The 13,928-nt window shown below is 43.3% G+C and overlaps 1 protein-coding gene across 16 annotated transcripts in view; it reads right to left on the bottom strand.

The window, feature by feature from the left end:
• GBF1 (golgi brefeldin A resistant guanine nucleotide exchange factor 1) overlaps nt 1–12,769 on the bottom strand; it is a 166,917-nt gene extending 154,148 nt beyond the window's left edge. For 5 of the 16 annotated variants that reach the window (XM_032778226.1, XM_032778224.1, XM_032778227.1 and 2 more), the window contains exons 1-2: nt 6,535–6,640; nt 5,056–5,122 (exon numbers count right to left, since the gene is read on the bottom strand). In XM_032778226.1, the coding sequence (XP_032634117.1) occupies nt 5,056–5,122; nt 6,535–6,630 (163 nt within the window). In that variant the 5' untranslated portion in view covers nt 6,631–6,640. Of the gene's footprint in view, nt 1–5,055; nt 5,123–6,534; nt 6,641–12,406 lie in introns of those variants that run through there. The other 11 variants (XM_075072936.1, XM_075072940.1, XM_032778231.2 and 8 more) reach the window with 9 other exon arrangements.
• Between the last annotated feature and the right edge of the window lie 1,159 nt (nt 12,770–13,928).

The raw sequence follows: 13,928 nt of genomic DNA, 5'->3' as shown, positions 1-13,928 counted from the left end.
TCAACTGGGTCTTACCTTGGAAGTTTCCCCAGTGTAGACTGAAGTTGTCTTTGATTTCAAATAAAAGCTTCTACCAGTTCAGCTGAACTCACATTAGAACTGGCAGAAGCTCCAATATAGCCAAGGCACTTGGACATACTGCTACCAGCATTTAAGTTTAAGTTGTGGTAAAAATAGGTTCCAGTCTCAAAAGCCCTGTCTATAGTATGGCTCCAACCTGTTTCACTACTGTGGACTAAGCCTAGACGTCACGGTTTATGTGTAGGTGGTTCAGGACAGAGAATCACAGAAATGTAGGACTGGATGGGAACCTCAATAGGTCATATAGGCCAGTATCCTGCACTGAAGCAGGACTAAGTATTATCTAGACCATTCCAAATAGGTATTTGTCTAGCTTGTTCTTAAAAAACTTTCTACAACTGAGATTCCACCTAGATAATTTGTGTCTTGCTTACAACATACCTGCTAATACAAAAAAAACCCAATCATTCTGGGATGTTACAGGGTTACATTGTTGACTCATTTTAGTTTGTGATCCGCCATAACTGTTAGATCCTTTTCTGGAGTACTCCTTCCTAGGCAGTCATTTCCCATTTTGTATTTGTGCAACTGATTATTCCTAAGTGTAGCACTTTGCATTTGTCCTGATTGAATTTCATCCCTTTTCCTCTCAGACCATTTCTCCAATTTGTCAAGATCATTTTGAATTCTAATCCTGTCCTCCAAAGCCCTTGCAACCCCTCCCAGCTTGGTATCCTCCGCAAACTTTATAAGTATACTCTCTATGCCATTATCCAAATAATTTTTGAAGATATTGAATAGAACCAGAACCAGGACTGATCCCTGTGGAACCCCAACCAACATACCCTTCCAGCTCTATTGGAAACCACTGGTAATTGCTCTCTGAGTATGGTTTTCCAACCAGTTGTGCACCCACCTTATACTAGGTTCATCCAGGCTCTGTCTCTAGTTTGTTTATGAGAAGGTCACGAAGCCATTCCTGTTTGTAGTGCCTAGCAAAACAAGACTCCCAGCCAGACTATGACTTACATGAGCAAAAGTATTGAACTGATTATTTTAGTTGAAAATGTTCAGCTAATAAGCTTATCCCAGATTGCCTCCCAAACTTCCCCATGTGCCAAAAGCCCCAAATGCCCCTACCCACTGCCAAGACCTCTGTGTACCTAATATTTTTGTTGCAACTGTGTATCAATACAAAAATCTGCAGAACACTGAACAGCAAAAATGATGATTGAAAAGGTGAGAACATAAAGTAAGCTAAACAGAATAACCTAAGAATGGCCATACTGGGTCAGACTAAAGATCCATCCAGCCCAGTGTCCTGTCTTCCAACAGTGATCAATGCCAGGTGCCCCAGAGGAAATGAACAGAACAGGTACCCATGAAGCGATCCATTCCCTGTTGCTCATTCCCAGGTTCTGGCAAACAGAGGTTAGGGACACCATCCAAGAGAACGCACTGGGTCTACTGTACTAACTGTATTATTAATTTTCAAATTAATAAAAAGATCTTTAAAAATTTAAATTCTGAGGCAGCTTCAGTTTAAGTTTCAGCACCAAATTACTGCAGAATCCAGGGCTCACGTCACAAAGTTTAGGGCCAAGGAGTACAAGAGGCCTTTGCCATGGAAGTTACAAAAACTTTAGACATTTAACAAATCCCATGCTCTACATTACTAATATTTCCCAACGAACAAGAGTCTCTTCTACAGACACTACCCTTAGGGATCTGCTTGAACATGGTTCCACCTGAAACTCTGCTTATCTTGTGAATAGATGGACTCCCACAAGTTAGTGGGGGCTTATTGTTGGTAACTCAGATTATGACTGTATTATGCAGTTTACTGACTCCTGAAAAGCAACCCTTTGAAGTGAAAATCTTGAGCTGCTGGAAGCAATGGGGTGCACCTCTACACCCCAGGCCTGGGTATTTAAGCATCACAGTCAGGACAGAGTTAAATACCCACCAGCTCAGAGGAGAACAAAAGGTACTCCACTGCAACTTGCCTAACATTTACATTGCCTCTCTCTGCTCATTAAACAGGTTTTGGTTAAATAATGAACAAACTGTATTACAGATTCCGATGAGAATTCCGAAATTATAAATCAACTGGTAAAGCCCAGAGGAGAACGAAGGGAGTGGGAGGGAGGGAAGGATAATATTGACTAATATAAAGGGCGCAGCTTGACAGTGGATATTCCTGCCACACCTGATCAAACATGCTCCGTGGAGGGAGGAAAGGGGGAGAGCAAGAAGGGAGATGGGACAAGACAGTCTGAAATTTGCATCCGGAACAGATTAAAATGGATTCTTGGGGGACCGAGAAAATACATAATATATATTACTATAAATGCAAAACTGTACTAAAGCTAACTCAAATGTCAAAGATTACAGCTTGAATAAATTTAAATATAAAAGCCATGTGCTTCCATGAGTTAATGAAAGAGACATGAAAAGAAAGTCTGGACAAGAACTAAGCTCTGGCCTCACTGCCCAGAGAAGGTGCTGGGCTTAGCACAGTAGTGGACATCCTTCAGCAGACTCCATCAATACTACAAAGCACTGCTTGGATTCCATCGCACACCTAAGGCTCAGTCAAGCTGGGCAAAGCATCTCTCCTATTCTCAGGCATTAAAGTCAGAGCAGTCACTGGTGCTCAAACTGCCTGTTTAGGAGAGCACCTTGTGATCAAAGTGAGATCACACTCTAATGTCATACACAAGCAGGTACTCTTTTGACACTACCACGGCAGAATGAACACAGGCCATTTTTGCATAATCCCTCGGGAGCTCACAGGAAGCTTCTGGGTTACTCAGCACATGGAACTCTCTCTCTTTACAATGAGCAATTAGTGTTTTGGGTTGAATTCATTCGAGAGAAGTCATTGTGGACAGTGCCCAAATGTTCACCAAGTCCTGCCAGCTACTCATTGTGACTGTATGAAAACATCAGGACTCTCCCAGTTCAATTTCGTTATTGCTTGACACACCATTTCTGATAACATCTGTTACTCTAATTACTGCCAGGAAAAGGCTTCAGGAGGCCCACCTCAGACAGAATCACAGCCTCATTCAAGTGAGAGCCATTGTAGTGGTAATGTATGAAATCACTTCTTACAACTATGAAATGGAGCAGAACGTCCCTATCCTTTCAGGTGTTAGGCATAAAGGAATTCTAGGGAGTAGTTCTTCCCATGGTCCTTAAGGCAATGGGTATGTTCATCCAACTTAGATGATGACAGAAGGCTCCAAAGCATTTAAACCGACTTGCTCAAAGACTCTGGGTTCTGACATGATGCCTCAGAACCAAAACATAGTCGAGAAATTTAACAGGGCAGAAACTACCAACCTAAAATTTCTGTACTACAAGCTAACATCAGATTCTTTTTTAAGACCAAGCAAGTTCTCCAGACACAGAGCAGAAGCCCCTATGCCTGCAGATAGTCATGAAAAAAGAAGGAATTATAGCTCTCCATTGACTCACTCCTATAACCTCTCTTTGGTGCCAGGAGATGATGCTCCTGGAGTTTCAATGAACACTGCTTTCTTAGTGGGTTCCTAAACTCAGTGCCAAGAGTACTGAACAAACCCCACCAGGGAGAAAAGTGCAGAAACCAACTCAAAATAAGCTTAACATTCTTGTGGCTCTAGACAGAGTTCAGTAGTGAAGCAGCCATTGCATAATATTGCAAAGTTTGTTCCTCTGTTACGTTCAGTCATGAGACAATGGGATCTGGTGAGATATAACAGAATGCACACCTGACTTGTGAATCTGAGACACATGACTAGCTTAGAGTAATGCAACTGCCCTGACACTGTTAGTCAGAGAAGACATTCTGCTCCAGAAGAAATAAAGTTAGCAAAGCTCACATTCCAGAGAGCTACTGGCCCATTAAATGTGTACCAATGACCCATTCTGGCTCAGAATCAGGTCCTATCAGACTGGTTTATATGTACCATAAGAGTGACCTGTCCTCTCAAAGCTCGGGGAAATTAATCCACATTGTTCTTTCTTTCTGGAAGTGAACCTAACAGTGAAATTCTAGCAATCATTGCAGGAACATCTATCACAGCTGCTGGCCTCCCTTCAGTACAAGGCTAACCAGGGTTTCATCCCTGAACCCAGGAGATTTATGTTGAAATTGCAGTCTGTTTGCCATTAATTACAGGCAGCAGGTGACCAAACCTGCAGTCCTGAGAGATGGGAGGCGGAAGAAATCAAACAATGGGAGGCTCCTTTCCAAGCAGAATTTTCCTGTCACTCATGACTACATATAGGAATAAAACACACTGTTAGTGAAGGCAGGGGGCTGGACTTGATGACTTTTCAGGGTCCCTTCTAGTTCTATGAGATGGATATATCGCCATATATTACCTATCACAGCTTGGACAGAAAGACTACATATGTTTATGCACTGATCTCATATAATACTACAAACACACTGGATTCTAGAGACAGATCAGGGTGAACAGAGAGGCATGGGTACAATGGCTACAGATTGCACAGAAATACATTTTGAAGCGTCCCTCACATGTACTGTATAAACACAACACAATATATAAAAAACAAATGGTCAGAGGGTAAACTGTTGGTCTAAAGCTCAGAGTATATGGTCATGAAATAACTTCAAGGGGTCAGAGATTCATTAGCCAATGCTATAGAAAAAAAAAGTTATAAAAGCAATACCATACCTCAGAACAAGCAGGTATGCTAGACACCAACATTTCTCAGGTGGATGAAAGTCTAACAACACAGGCAAGATGTCTGAGTAACTGGTATAAGCATATATATGGCATGTGATTAGTCATAAGCATGTGTACACACTCCCAGTAAAAAGGCATTTCCCCTATTTATAGACTGATTTACTATTTTCTATAAAGGGTGTACGTGTTGGACCTTTTCCATTACTAAATATCTGATCCTTGGGTAAAAAGTGACAGTCATAAGAGGCTATATTTGTGCCCAGGTACAGACATACCATATTTACACGTTATATTGTATATTCATACCTGTACAGTGCACATGTGCACTTACCAGTTATGTTATTTAGCACTTCTTTCAATAAACTAAAGCTGTGCAGCAGGGGATCCCGTTCTTCATCCTACAGGTTACACAAACAAAGGAAGTACTTAATGAGACAGACAGATACCTAAATCACACAGTAAAAAAGGATATGCGGGGTCCACAAAGATATCATCTCCTTTTAGTTTTCCTTCAGGACAAGCTGTATTGAGAGATTTTCCAAAGAGGGGAAGATAGTAGGTTGGGTTCATTAGTTTCAATCTCCCTATTCCATCAAGATCGGGGAAAGTATTCAATTTTCCTTTATAATTTTCCACTGCTGTATAGCTGGGGGGTCAAGAGCAGAATGCCCTCTCAAGACTCAGCATTCTGTTTTCGCTTTACTGTCGTAAGAAAGAATTCTGATTTGCTTTCCACTACTCAATAAAGTTCAGGGTAGATATATGCCACATTAACACCCACAGCAAATCCTTATGAACCAATTTAATCCTCAGTGATTTATAATGGGAACACACCAAAAATACTTGGCACTGCCACAGTAACTTGAAAAAAGAGCCACTGTAAGAAAGTTACCAGAGTAGCTACTTCCTACAGCCATAATTTAGTATATCTATTTTTATGAGCACAGGCAGAGGTTCCTCCAAGCTGCATGCATATACAGCCACAACTCCTACTGGAAGGCACCAAGCACTAATGAAGGAATGCTTCTAAGAAGGCAAAAAGGCCTGCTGTTTGAGATTAAAGCCACTTATGCTAGATTAGAACCATCTGTGTTTCATGTGCCATTTTACAGTGCATCACAAATATAGTACAACACATACACATTACACTGCTAAACTGAAATGCTGGCTGAGATCATCATGTGAACCAAAAATCTCGCATTAGTGATCTTTTTAACAAATCAGACTTTGAAATATTATTTCAGTCAATGGCATAGCGAGCAGTCACAAAACAGACATAAAAAGATAAAGTGACAATGTACCACACAAAGGGTGAAAAATGCCCCATTTTTATTAACTTCTCTATGCCCCAAATTTACACTTCTTGGCTCTTGTGGTTTTAAACTGTCAGCCATGGCAGAACACAAAAGGCACATAAAAATGATGTTAAAATGAAACAGGCAGTATTTTCAAACACCCCCTATGACACCAGGAGAGATTCCTACAAAGGTCTGAATAAAATGTTGAAGTGAGTGCAAGGATGTATAATCATATCCCCAACTCAGTCACTTTTCCAGCCCATGGGGAAATAGATTTCCAGCTTCATCTCTCAGTGCTCACCAATACAACATTCATGCTTACAAGCACATAAAGTTAGAAGGTCAAAGGTGTCTAAAGTAGCAAACTATAGCAAGTTATTATTCCTGTGTTACCTGGAAAACTACTGTAGGGTGCTTTAGTTTGAGGAGACAAGAGGTTTGATTTTATTAAAATTAACAGTTTCTAGGTTCTTCATAACACAGACAGATCTCACCAACCCAAGCAAACTTACCAAATGCGTGTGAGTATTCCATCGAGCACTGCGTTTTATGGCACCCACCACTGTATTGATTTCACCTTGGACAATGTAAATATTCTTATCCACCATCCTGACAGTCCTAACAATAAAGAGAATCCAGGTTAATTCCTAGTTGTGCAAAATAAAGCATACTGAATCACTCCATGCCTTGGGCAGGAAATCAATCTGGTCCCCAGGTCTGTAAGGGACAGGGTAGGGATGCAATTGACAAGCGAGAAATATTTGTAGAGTGTAGGTTAGTTACAGGAGAGTTCCCAATAGAACCATTTGGGTATATTCCCAGTTTTCCACGTGCAGACCAATACACTTATTCTACTACGAGAAAGACACCACACTTTTCCATATAAGAAGCATTCAAAGCAGCTACTTAGATACATCAGGGGATAAGTGCAGTAATAAACAACTGCACTTGAGCTACCTGTCTCACTTATTTCCCAGTAACCACAAGAATTCCTGTTATTTATATGTATACGTTTACCCATGGTATAACGCCATGCACACCTATGGTGTTATGTAAATATTGCAGCCCTACATAGTACAGGAAACCAGCCCTTAGACTTCTTATTTGTGCCCTTTATATAGGCTACTGCTATTTGATTTGCCTGGGAAAGCAGCTCCTTGGGATGTTAAACTTATAAAGATTAAAGCCATTTGTTTTAGATGTTCCTGTCACATGCACCTTAAGAGGAGAAAGAACACAAGCATGAAGTCAAGTTCAGGGCAACGTCAAGGAAGAAGTAAGGTTTACAGAACTGGACAGACCAAAGGGAGGGAAAATGGGAGCAGATAAAAGCAGAGATGTAGTTCAAGACAGCCTGAGGTCATGCAGGGCCTTGAATGCAGGGGCGAGAAGCCTGAATTTGATGTACTGAGATAGAAAGCCAATGAAGGGATCTGCACACGGAGGGGTGAAAGAATGGTATGACTGGAGCAGCAGCAACATTTCTGATGGACTGTGAGGTACACAGAAGTGAAGAGGCACGGATAAAAGATGACAATGTTACAGTAATTAATGCTAGATATGACCCAGGCATGGACAAAGATAGAGAAACGGGGGTGGTAAGTAACACACAGACTGATTCAGGTTATGACAAATAAGCAACAGGACTGATCAGGAGACCAGAGTTACAGGACACCATGCCTGCAAACCCAGATGAGTAGGAAGTGGAAGGCTAGCCAAGGAATGAGGACGTATAGAGAGACTGGAAGCAAAGAGGAAAGGTTTAATTTTTAATCAATTGAGTTTGAGACATCAACAAAACATCCAGAAGGAGTTGAGAGACTGAGCAGAGGGGTGGAAACAGAGCAGTAAACCAGATTACTACTGGTAACATCATGAGATGGGAGTGGGTCACCTAGAAAGAGTGTAAAGGGAAAAAGTGAAGAGACAGCAATGGAGGGTAGGAAGCAAACTGATGTGGAGCTATTTGAAGAGAATTTGAAATAACAGTCTGTGTATATCACCTGAATTTTTAGTCATGTTAGCACATTTGTAAACTTCAAATGTGTGACCATAGGAAGTCACTTAACCTACTGCATTTTCCTTAACTTGCCAATAATGTAGCAATTACAGAATTCATCAAATGCAGACACTTCAAAAAAAAAAAAAAAAAAAATCAGAGGATCTGAGACTTTCTTATGACCCTGATAAAGTTTTTTGCAGAATTTTGTTTGTAGAACTTTGAACAAGCAGGGTTATTAACCACCATTGGAACAAACTACCAAGGAAAATGGCAGATTCTCCAATGCAACACAGGATGCCTTTCTGGAAGATATGCTTCAAACAAGTTATTGGGCTCAATACAGAAATAACTAGATGAAATTATACGGCCTATGTAATGCAGGAGGTCAGACTACATGGCCCCTTCTGGCTTTAAAATCTATAAAAACTAGACACCTGTTAAATTTCAGCTACTTTTAAGGAACTGAGCTTCTTGAAGCAAAAACTCATCCCTCCCAAATACATATTCCTTTCCGGTGAAGGGTCTCTCTTCCTGAATCTAGCTCTACTCAGAATCACTGCAGCTTTATCCAGATCTTTAGAGACAGCAGTGAAGCTATAACAAAAGTCTTACCACTACCACTGCTAATATGCAGGAACATTATGAGTGGCAGCAAAAGTAAACATTGGTGTTATTCACATGGGAACAGGACTTGAAAAGAGAGGAAGGGAAGAAGAAGAAGTATGGAATCCCCCAATAGTCAGTAGGCTGGGCAGTGTAGAAGGAGGAAGAATAAAGTCCCTTACATGGCCCTCGTTACTGCAATAACCAAGTGTCTTCAAGATGGACACCGTATGAAATAAATAGTGTCCTATTCAGAGTACAAGGACATCCTTGAAAAGAAAGTCTTCTTCCCCACCTCAGCAGATAAAGTGCTTCCCACCAGATGCTGTCCTGTCCCTTATACAGGGGAGTCACATCTTACACGGGGATTAGGTTCTGAAGTCAGCGTGTAAGGCAAAAATCATGTATAGTCAAACACTCATTGAGTGGAATGGTGGGTGGAATCGCCCGCACTACAGGTACAGTATTTAAATTGTTATTTTTCTCTTTTTTGCCGAGTGCATATACTTAAAATTGCGTAAGTTAAATGTGCCTATGATGCGACTCCACTGTAGATGCCTATCTTATTTTGTATCAACCTCTAGCTAATAGGTCTAAATCCTGGGGCTAGAATCAGTCTGAAATGTTTTACAAGTTTCAGTTAGTATGTTCTTGTCTGCCAAATCATTTTGCTGATGAGAGCCTTCAGCAATGTTCTCTAGCAATCAAAATGATCATCAGTTGAAGTACTTGTGTGTGACCTTACATCAATTCCACATTCAAAATGCTTCAGATGTGTGCCATCAAAGGCACATGTTACTATCTTACACCCAGATGGAACCCTTGGTTACTCAATAGTCAAGTACATATGTACATCTCATGGGTACAGACATCAAGAGTCAGGTGTGCTATTTTGGGAAATCTCTGAGTCCTGTTGGGAAGTTAGTGCCTTGGGAAATATAACCAAGAAATAGCACCATCCTCTGGTTAAACAGTTAGATTTCCATCAAGTCACCTCTTTCTATCACCTTTTTTGACCCTTACTGAACACCAATTACCTGCAGACTCAATGCCAATGAAACCACCACAATGGACAGCAATCACAGAAATGGATCCAATCCACTTCTACAATTGGGAACAGTGATTTAGTTCAAAACCAGGATGCTGTTGAGCCAGATCTGGCTCAATGTTCATAACAAGACAGTTGATCACCTATTCTGTGAATTACCTGGGTATTTGAAAGTTCATAAAATTAAACATTTCAAACTTACAGGACATATGGTGCATAAGTTAATAAATTAATTTTTCACTGATACAAATGATAAATGTATACAGTATGCCTGGTTTTTCTTTGTTTGGTAGAACTGCATACCACCTTTGTCACCACATCTCTCGGCCTTTTCAAACCTGTACAGCTGTTTGAACATTGGTTGAAGGACTGAAGTCACATTAGACAGCAGAAAAATGACTTTGGTGGCAGAAAAATGGTTCACATAAGCAGTTATTCATAAGATTGATGTTCATAAAAATCGAGGTTCTACTATAATCTGAAAATTTCTGAGCAGGATGCAGTCAGTCAAGTTCCACTGCAGATAAAGTGCTATTAAGGAATAAGATTAGGGAACATTCATCAGTCCACAAATCACATCAACAGTTCCTGCCTACTGCACAGCTAGCCAGGCTACCTGAAAACTAAGTCAATACAGTAATATAGCCTGCACTTGCCTGTCAATCTTCATATAGAAAGTTGATTCAGAAGTCTAATTCACTTGAGCTTTTTATACACAGTATAATTGGGAACTGAAAGAGCTGAAAGAGTTGAAGAAACTCCTCTTAAGGCTAAATTTCCAGCACTGGACAGAAATCACAGAATCATAGATATGTAGGGCTGGAAGAGACCTCAAGAAGTCATCAAGTCCAGCCCCCTGAACTGAGGCAGGTCCAAGTAAACCTAGACCATCCTTGACAGGTGTTAGTCTAATCTGTTGGACTGATAGGGATTCCATAACCTTCTTTAGTAGCCTATTACAGCATTAAAGCACTCTTTTAGTTAGAAAGCTTTTCCTAATATCTAAAAAATAATGCAGAAGAGTACTTTTATTAACCCAAGAGGTTTGGTTCTTATTTCACTGTACTGTACAATGGTCTGATGACACAGAACAGACATTGTGGCATTTATACTTGATGAGACAATTTAGGGTGCTCTCAAAAGTAGTTGTAACATACTACTTGGTATAAAGGAGAGGCAAGAGTGGTATAACTCCTCTGTAATGCTGTTATAAGCCTAAATACAACAGCACTGAGTTAGCACATGGGAACCCAGAAGTGAAATGGAATACCCTCTTTTACCTATCAAACCTGAGTGAAACATAAAAATTAAACAGCATGAACAGTAGGGTGAATGCTTATTCTCTACTTACTTATGACTGATTAAACTGTCTTAGCTTTTACAATTCAAAAAGTCTTGTATTGATATTGTCCATTTAATAAGGCCACTGTCTTTGATCCTTCCTCCTCCAGCAATTAAAAAGGTTATCTATATGTTGTGTAAAGTATTCTTCACTTTCACTTTTTTAAATTACCCATACTTAGTGAATTATTCATAACTGCTCACTTCACGAAAGTCCCCTCCAACTCTTTCCAGCCTAAATAATCCTAGAGTTTGAAATTCAGTCATGTGTATATACCACCATCCTGCTGACTGACCATATTGCTCTTCACTCAACCTTTTTAATCTGTGCTCCACCTAAATTAGGGGGAGGTGACTAGAACTAGACAGTCCTCCAGCTGGGAGTTGGCCAAATTATTGTATTTTTTATTCTCTCCCCACTGAACAATTCCAATCAACTTTTTTAGAACTGCTGCTGCAACACAGGCAGACGTTATCACGCAACTGACTAGTGACTTCAGGTCTGTCCCCTCCAGGGATCCCATATGCAGAGAACCAATCAGTGTACAGGGCTGGTTTATATTACTTTGGCCAGAGTTTGAGTAATCTGCATTTACCTTTGAATGAGTTTAATCCAAGGCAAAACTGACCCTGACCCCACAGTTATTTCTTGACACATTCAGAGGAAAAGCACTAGATAGAGACATATGTCTCTGTCTCCTTGTAGCCAGAGAAGTTCACACATGAGAAAGATGAAGCCTGGGAAAGAGGGAAATCAGGCCTAAAATGGGATAAATATCACAGCAGGAAATTGTGGCAACATGTCCCCACCCCGCATCGGCTGGGGATGACCAGGACACACCAACACCACATACACACACACACACACACACACACACACACACGGCTGGGCCGAGCACCCCTCTGCCAGCACCGTGCCCAAGATACACTGCCACTTCCTCCCATCGCCCCATGGCTGGGCCAATACCCCCTCTGCCAGCATCCTGCCCAAGACACACCATCTCCCACACCACCACGTGGCTGGGCCGAAGTCCCCTCTGCCAGCACCCTGCATAGGCCCCACTGTCACCCATCATGGCTGGGCCAGACCCCCCTCTGCAACCACCCTGCCCAGGACACACCATCACCTACCTACCCACCCCCATGGCTGGGCCAGACCCCCACTCCTCCAGCACCCTACCGAGAACACACCGTCACCCACCCACCCAGCATGGCTGGGCCCGACACCCCGCACCCTGCGCAGGACACAACGTCACCCACCCACCCCTCCCAAGGCGGGGCTCGACACCCTGCCCAGGATACACCCAAAACCGAGGTCCTTGCAGCTCACCCCGCTGCAGCCGCCTCGCCCCCTGGAGCTCCCAGCTCCGTCCCCAGCACGTCCACACACCGCTACTCACCGGGCCAGCCCACAGCCTGGGCTCCCCCAGCTCCAGCTCCCTACCCGCGGGATCTCCGCGCCGCGTCAATATCGCGATAGGGGCCCGCCACTCGTCACCACTGACCCCCGCATCCAAAATGGCGGCGCCTGTTGCTAGCGAGCCGGCGGCTGCCTCACATATCGGGTTGGCGAGCGGCGCTACGGGGGTCGCGACAGCGGAGCAGCGATTCCGGCCGGCCGAGGGCTGCGCCCGGGGCCGAAACAGAGCAAAGGCCAGTGGTGGACAAGCAAGAGGAACCGGCTGCGCTCTGCTCTCACTGACGTGGAAACAGACTCAACCCACCACGCTGCCTGGTTACTGCGCCGACGAACAAGCTCGTTGGCCAATCAAAACATGAACCTTGCGGGGCAGTCGCAGAGTTACCCAATAACAACTCATTAACCGAGGAGGCGGGATCCAAAGTCCAGCAGGCCAACGCCCCCAGTGACATAGGGAAGAGAGCCAATCACACGAAAGTAAATAGAGTTGGCAATAGAGTTCCCAATAGCGAGAACAGACTGTGCCTGGGGAGGCGGGACAATAAAGGAGGGTGGCTCAAGTGTGGTAGATCTGCAGCAGGGTCCTGTACGATGCATTGTGGGTACACCGCGTACTACAGGAAACGACTGGGCAGGGAACAATTTCGCAGGACAGCGAGTGTAAACGGTCCCAGGCCTCCCGGGGGTGGAGCTACCAGCCAGCGCTGCGGAGCGAGCTTGACTCCCAGCCTGAGCCCAGGAGCGGGGCACGGTCAGCTGCTGTTATACCGGGCGCGCCGCCAGCCGCAGCCCTTGGAGTGGGGCGAGGAGAGCTGGGGGTCTGCCCCTGGCGCTGCCTGCTGGATCGGATGCTTCTCCTCGCTGGCCACACCCTCGCCCACCCCTTGTGCTGGCTGTTTAGATTGTAGCCACTTTGGGGCAGGGATTGTCCCAGTGGGACCATACAGCACCTAGCACGCTAGGGTCCTGCTCTCACTTGATGCATCCAGGGGATATAAAACTCCCATGAGTAGCCGTTCCCAGCATTCACTACTTCATCCTACTCTTTGTTCTGAGTCATCTGGAGACAGCCATGTTAGCTACACTAGTGCAGTGTGCTTTTGGCAACTGTAAGGTTCTCTTTGGGAGCTTGTGACAAGATAAGTTTGCAGTGATGCAGAAACAGCATCTTCAAATCAACCAATGCATTATTTATTCATTCTTCAAATGTACAAAGAGCAAAATGTAAAAATAACAAAAGGGCAACCTCCCTGCATATTACATACATCTTTGTAAATTCCCTTCAGCCCTGCTAACTCCATCTCTGGCAGGGAGCAACTGCCCTTGCTGCAGTTTCTAGCTGTGTGTGCTTGTCAGCTTTTCACTGACATTCTGGGTGCTTTTCTCAGCCTCTCCCACCCATATCCCCTCCCTTTCTAGGGTCTTTGAGGTTTAGAAGCCCCTTTAATCTCAGCTTTTAGCCTTGGGAAGAGTAATCCATTGTAGCCTGGCT

This window comes from Chelonoidis abingdonii, chromosome 16 (genome assembly GCF_003597395.2).
Source record: "Chelonoidis abingdonii isolate Lonesome George chromosome 16, CheloAbing_2.0, whole genome shotgun sequence".
Taxonomy (NCBI): domain Eukaryota; kingdom Metazoa; phylum Chordata; order Testudines; family Testudinidae; genus Chelonoidis; species Chelonoidis abingdonii.
The sequence above is the reverse complement of the archived record's forward strand: the minus strand, read 5'-3'. Positions and strand labels throughout refer to the sequence as shown.